This window comes from Sardina pilchardus, chromosome 13 (assembly GCF_963854185.1).
Source record: "Sardina pilchardus chromosome 13, fSarPil1.1, whole genome shotgun sequence".
NCBI lineage: Eukaryota > Metazoa > Chordata > Actinopteri > Clupeiformes > Clupeidae > Sardina > Sardina pilchardus.
Genome location: NC_085006.1, coordinates 30,881,181 through 30,886,179, shown reverse-complemented (window position 1 = coordinate 30,886,179; position 4,999 = coordinate 30,881,181). Strand labels below are relative to the sequence as shown.

Genomic DNA, 4,999 nt, shown 5'->3' with positions numbered 1-4,999 from the left:
CTGTAGGGCCTAAGGATGACCAAATTGTTTTGGTATGTTGGTCTCCAGGGGGCCTTGTCAAAACATTCCCATATCCACTCATTTAAGGTGTAGCACCACCTAGTAAAAAATAGAAAACACACACACACACACACAGGCACACACGTACACAAAAACAAACACACACTATGCACATACTCATTTACAAAAGTTGCAAGAGCAGGGGATAGAGGTGGTGGAGGACAAATTAGACAAAACATTATTCATTTTTGTGGAAAAGAATGTGCAATGTGTTGTTATTTTGCACCGCTTTGCGGTACATCTAGTTGATTTATTTATTGCTTTTATTGGTCCTTCGCTGTGGTGGCTGGCCCGTTGTTTTGGAGCCGTTAGCAATCAGATGTGCCAAAAGCAAGTTTAGAAGACAGAACCTGATGAAAGAATCCCTAGTTTATATGTTTTGAGTGACCAAGGTCAAGCCTACTATACCTTTTTGACCACTGTGGAGAGAGTGGGAGCTACTCAAGGGCATGAGCACCTGTTCTGACTTCATTAAACCGTCTTCTGTCTATTGCCACAGAAATACTAACCAAACCACGGCTGGTTGCGAGCCTAATTCAAGTAAGGCCGAAGGAAAGGGACTTGAAGCTGACCTGTGTAACGGAGGTAAACACCAGAGAGAACGCGGGTCATTCCGATCCACTACTACTTCCAGAAGGACGACATGCCACTAGGCCCGGCCACGTCGTACGCCACCTTCACCATCCCAGACGTGAGCGCCACGGACAGTGCCCAGTACAGCTGCAGGGTGGCAGTGCCCAGGCTGGACAGAGTGAGGTGGAGCGCCAAGGAGCAGGTGGACATCCCATGAAGCCGCTAAACATGGAGGACATTAGGCTGTATCATGGAGGACATTAGGCTATATCATGGAGGACATTAGGCTATATCATGTTACAGATTCACTGAGTCATTTAGCAGATTCTTTTTATCAAAAGCAGCTTTTATTAGAACGCAGATTCATGTTTTCATCGTGTGTGAGTGTGAGTGTGAGTGTGAGATCACACATTTTAAACATCAAGTTATGAGTGAATATTTATGGATGGAAACGGTCACTAAATGTTTAAACTGTTGAGGAATGTGGGAATCAAAAGGGAATACAGAGTTTCATATATATATATAGGGATACTAAAATGATTGGTCACTCATACCTGGCAATGGATTAGCACAAATGGCCAGTTTGCTAATAGAATTTGTCTGTTAGTTTGTTTGTTTAGTGTGGAGCTGAATGCAGGTTAGGAACAGGTTCGTCCGATGTTGCGGGTCCAACAGCTCTTCCATCCAACAGTGTTAGATGAGAGAGTAATTAGTGCAGCTGTGCAGCCAGATGATTTGATCAAGGGTGACGTCCAGGCCTCTGGGAAAAATAGGATTTTATTAGCAAGTGCCCTAAGAGTAGTAGCCTGGCTCCGCCTGTCTGCGTACTTCACTCAATTTCTTTTCCCTACCGTACTCTGGAATAGCTTGTGATCCGCCCTCGTTTACTTCGGCTTCCTGGCGAACAGAGGGCATTCCTGAGAGCGATTATGTTTAAGTTGGCAGCCTATCGTTATCATTGTGTCCCCCCGGATAACATACGTCATTACCAAACGTTAGTGATTGGTTTAAAGGAACTGGAATGATTTAAAATTCAGACAAGCGTCCACCAACCAGGAAATAAATGTTTGCCAATGGATCTAGACCAGACTCTGCAAAGTCAGAGAGTCTGGTATCCAAGCTGTAAGAGTAGTAGAATGACAATTTCCTTATAGGCTACTCTGAATAGCATAAACAAATAGTTTATTTTACTATCAATGGAGTAACAACCGGCTCATGGATCAGTTGGACCCGGAAAAAGAATTATCGGCACATTATTGCGCCACAACTGAACATCCAGATTCCGTTGCGTCCTTACTAGCTGCTTGTGAGGCAAGAGTCTGGACTGTCATATTCACTGCTTTTTATTTCAAAAGTGAACAGAAGTGAAGGCTTTTGTGTCCATAGTACAGAAATACTGTTTGTTTTCACAAAGGTTTGACTTTTATGAGGGTGTATGTTATTTTTGTGGATGAAAACACAAGGGAAACTCTACAGGTCTAGTCTGTCATACATCACTTTCTTCTTTAACTTAATGAGGCATCACATTGCTATAACATCACAGGCAAGAGACTCAATGCATGATTATCATTACACACAGAAATCCATAGTATACAGGATACTCTGAACAACACAGGCTACTGAATAAAGGATGCCTGCCAACTACAACTGTTTCTTCTTGTACTCAATAAAGTTTGAAGGGGAACGTTCAGACACACGTTAAATGTAGGTGGCTCTTTTGTGTGTGTGTGATTTTGTTTAGAAATCGTATTGTAATCTAAAAGAGCACTCTATATCATAAAATTCAGGATCTTAAGTGGCCTTGTTTTCGAAATCCAAGAGGACAGGATGGGGTGGAATGGATTGGGATTTCTCAGTTCGACGCTAAGAGTCCGAGCGCTGTTGGGGCTCTCAGTTGGTGTCGGGGAAGAGCAGGAAGTGATGTAGGCGCTCTCAGGTGGTGTCGGGGAAGAGCAGGAAGTGATGTAGGGGCTGTCAGTTGATGTCGGGGAAGAGCAGGAAGTGATGTAGGCGCTCTCAGGTGGTGTCGGGGAAGAGCAGGAAGTGATGTAGGCGCTCTCAGGTGGTGTCGGGGAAGAGCAGGAAGCCGGTGAAGGTGCTGTCGTCCTCGCTGCTGGAGTAGGCCCCGTTCCAGTCCCTCAGGGTCTCCAGCCACACCTGGTCCCCCTGGGCCAGCCGCAGCAGCACCATGTTGGACGCCTGGTCGATGTCCTGCCCGTAGAGGGTGTCCCGCGACCGCAGGCGCCGGGCGCCGTTCACCACCAGCGCCGCCCGCAGCGGCCTGTTGCGCACGGTCAGGTGGTAGGCGAAGACGTAGACGCCGGGGTGCGTGCAGTTGAACTTGCTGGTGGCCAGGTCGTAGTGGCCCTCGCCGTTGTAGAAGACCTTGTCGAAGCGCACGGGGAAGCCGGACGGCGGGAAGGACTTGCTGGGGTACAGGCCCACGCTGAACCCCGAGCGCAGACGCTCCTCGTTCTTGCCGTTGACCCCCTTCATGCCGCGGGGGCCCCGGTCGCCACGTTTGCCCTGAGGGCCACGATCCCCCTTCAGCCCCCGTAGGCCGCGCAGTCCCATCCCCCCCGGGGGCCCCATGGGCCCCACGTCCCCCGGCGGGCCGGGCTTGCCGGTCTCCCCTCTCTCGCCGGTCAGCCCCGGGGTGCCGTGCATGCCGTTGAGTCCAGGGGTGCCGGCCTCGCCTCGTATGCCCGGCTGGCCAGGGTCGCCCCGGTCGCCCTTCTGAGCCCTCTCCCCGTGACCCCCACACTCGCCCTTGTCCCCCTTGTCACCTTTGACCCCGGAGACACCCACAGGGCCGGGGGGTCCGGCTTTCCCGGTGTCACCCGGCTCCCCCTTGGTGGCGTTCTCTCCTGGGGGGCCCCTCTCCCCCCTGTCCCCCTTCAGCCCCGGAGCGCCAAACTCCCCTCGGTCACCTTTGGGGCCCACCTCACCTGTGAATGGACACACACAGTCACAGACTAACCTGCTAAGGAACCATGACTTCACTGTGATCTATGTGGTCTACTAATGAACCATAACTTTCTCTATGTGGTCTACTAAGGAATCATACCTTTACTGTGACCTATGTAGCCACTAAGGAACCATAACTTAACTGTGACCTACGTGGTCTACTAAGGAACCATAACTTAACTGTGACCTGTGTGGTCTGCTAAGGAACCATGACTTGGTCATCATCGGCTGCTGAGGGGTCCTACCTCTGTCTCCTTGCTTCCCTGGCATCCCATGAGATCCTGCAGCTCCACTGCTTCCTGGGTCGCCCTTCTCTCCTGCCCACACCAAGACCAGATGAGACATAAGCAGTGAGGTTGGGTCATGATGACAAAACTATTCATTCTTTTAGTCAGCATCTGTTGAGCTTTCAGTGATCTACCTCTGTCTCCCCTGAGTCCCATGGCTCCAGGTATACCTGAGAGCCCAGGTAGTCCCCTCAGGCCTGCTTCACCTTTTGCACCTGCAGGACCTGGGGCAGACAATTCATCCAAACCACAAGGTGAGTTGAAAGAGAAAAGAAATGATGACATGAAGGTTAATGTAAAAGAAAGGAAAAATTGAAGAAAAAGGAACTGAAGATATTTCAGAATGAGCTGTCCTTGCCTGGCAGTCCCCTGTCCCCCTTCGGCCCCCTAGGCCCCTTCTCTGGAGGGCAGCATTCACAGAAATTGAAGTAGCACTCGTTATAATCCAGGGTGTAGTTCTCCTGTCCACCACCGGTGGCCGCTGTTCCGCCCATGCCATAGTCTGAGGCCAGATCACTGGGCACGGTGGTGGTCTCCGTCGTGGGCTGCGGCACTACAGGGTGCTCCGTGGGCAGGCCCACTTTCACGGGGCTGGTGTGCCATCCCATGGTGGTCTGGGGCAGTTCTCGCAGCGGCTTCTTTGTGTAGGGGTATTTGGGCCGCGCGGTTGTTTTAGCGGAGATCAGAGTCACCATGACCACCAGCACCACCAGGGACACAGGGGCCGGTAGGACTGAGGAGACTTTCATTGTGTTATCTGTGAATAGAGATGGATTACATGTGGATGGATGCTTTATTATATTCATCTTCATCACACAATGATTTATAGCAGTTTACAAAGAAAAATACTGACCGCAAATGCAAAAAATGAAAAAATTAGCGGCTATGTTTTTCTAAACATAAAACACAAACTTTGGTTAATTTCTTTTTGAAAAGTATGCCACCCAGCATCTTGAGAAAATGTAGAAAATCTATTGGCAAATACTCTCAATATGTTTTTAGCAAGTATGTTGAAGTCACAGCACCAATTACAGCATTGTAATTTTAGCATTTATATGCTAAAGTTATTTATTATCTGGGTGTAACATGTTATAAACTCTAGCCTGTAAATA

At 49.4% G+C, this 4,999-nt stretch overlaps 1 protein-coding gene and 1 pseudogene across 1 annotated transcript; one reads left to right on the top strand and one right to left on the bottom strand.

Annotated features, from left to right (window-relative positions):
• The window catches only part of LOC134099254 (uncharacterized), a 3,906-nt pseudogene extending 1,566 nt beyond the window's left edge, over window positions 1-2,340 (top strand).
• A 349-nt stretch (window positions 2,341-2,689) lies between these two features.
• On the bottom strand, window positions 2,690-4,636 carry otol1b (otolin 1b). The gene is made up of 4 exons (XM_062552043.1): window positions 4,246-4,636; window positions 4,022-4,111; window positions 3,846-3,917; window positions 2,690-3,581 (listed from the first exon to the last, which is right to left on the bottom strand). Exons 1-4 carry the CDS (start codon window positions 4,634-4,636, stop codon window positions 2,692-2,694), a joined length of 1,443 nt encoding a protein of 480 aa, XP_062408027.1. The 3' UTR covers window positions 2,690-2,691.
• Window positions 4,637-4,999: the final 363 nt, after the last annotated feature.

Coding starts and splice junctions, on each gene's coding strand:
- otol1b (XM_062552043.1), bottom strand. CDS start 4,636: ATGAAAGTCTCCTCAGTCCTACCGGCCCCTGTGTCCCTGGTGGTGCTG. Junction 4,112..4,245: donor GGGGGACAGGGGACTGCCAG/GCAAGGACAGCT, acceptor TGTCTGCCCCAG/GTCCTGCAGGTGCAAAAGGT. Junction 3,918..4,021: donor GGGACTCAGGGGAGACAGAG/GTAGATCACTGA, acceptor TGGTGTGGGCAG/GAGAGAAGGGCGACCCAGGA.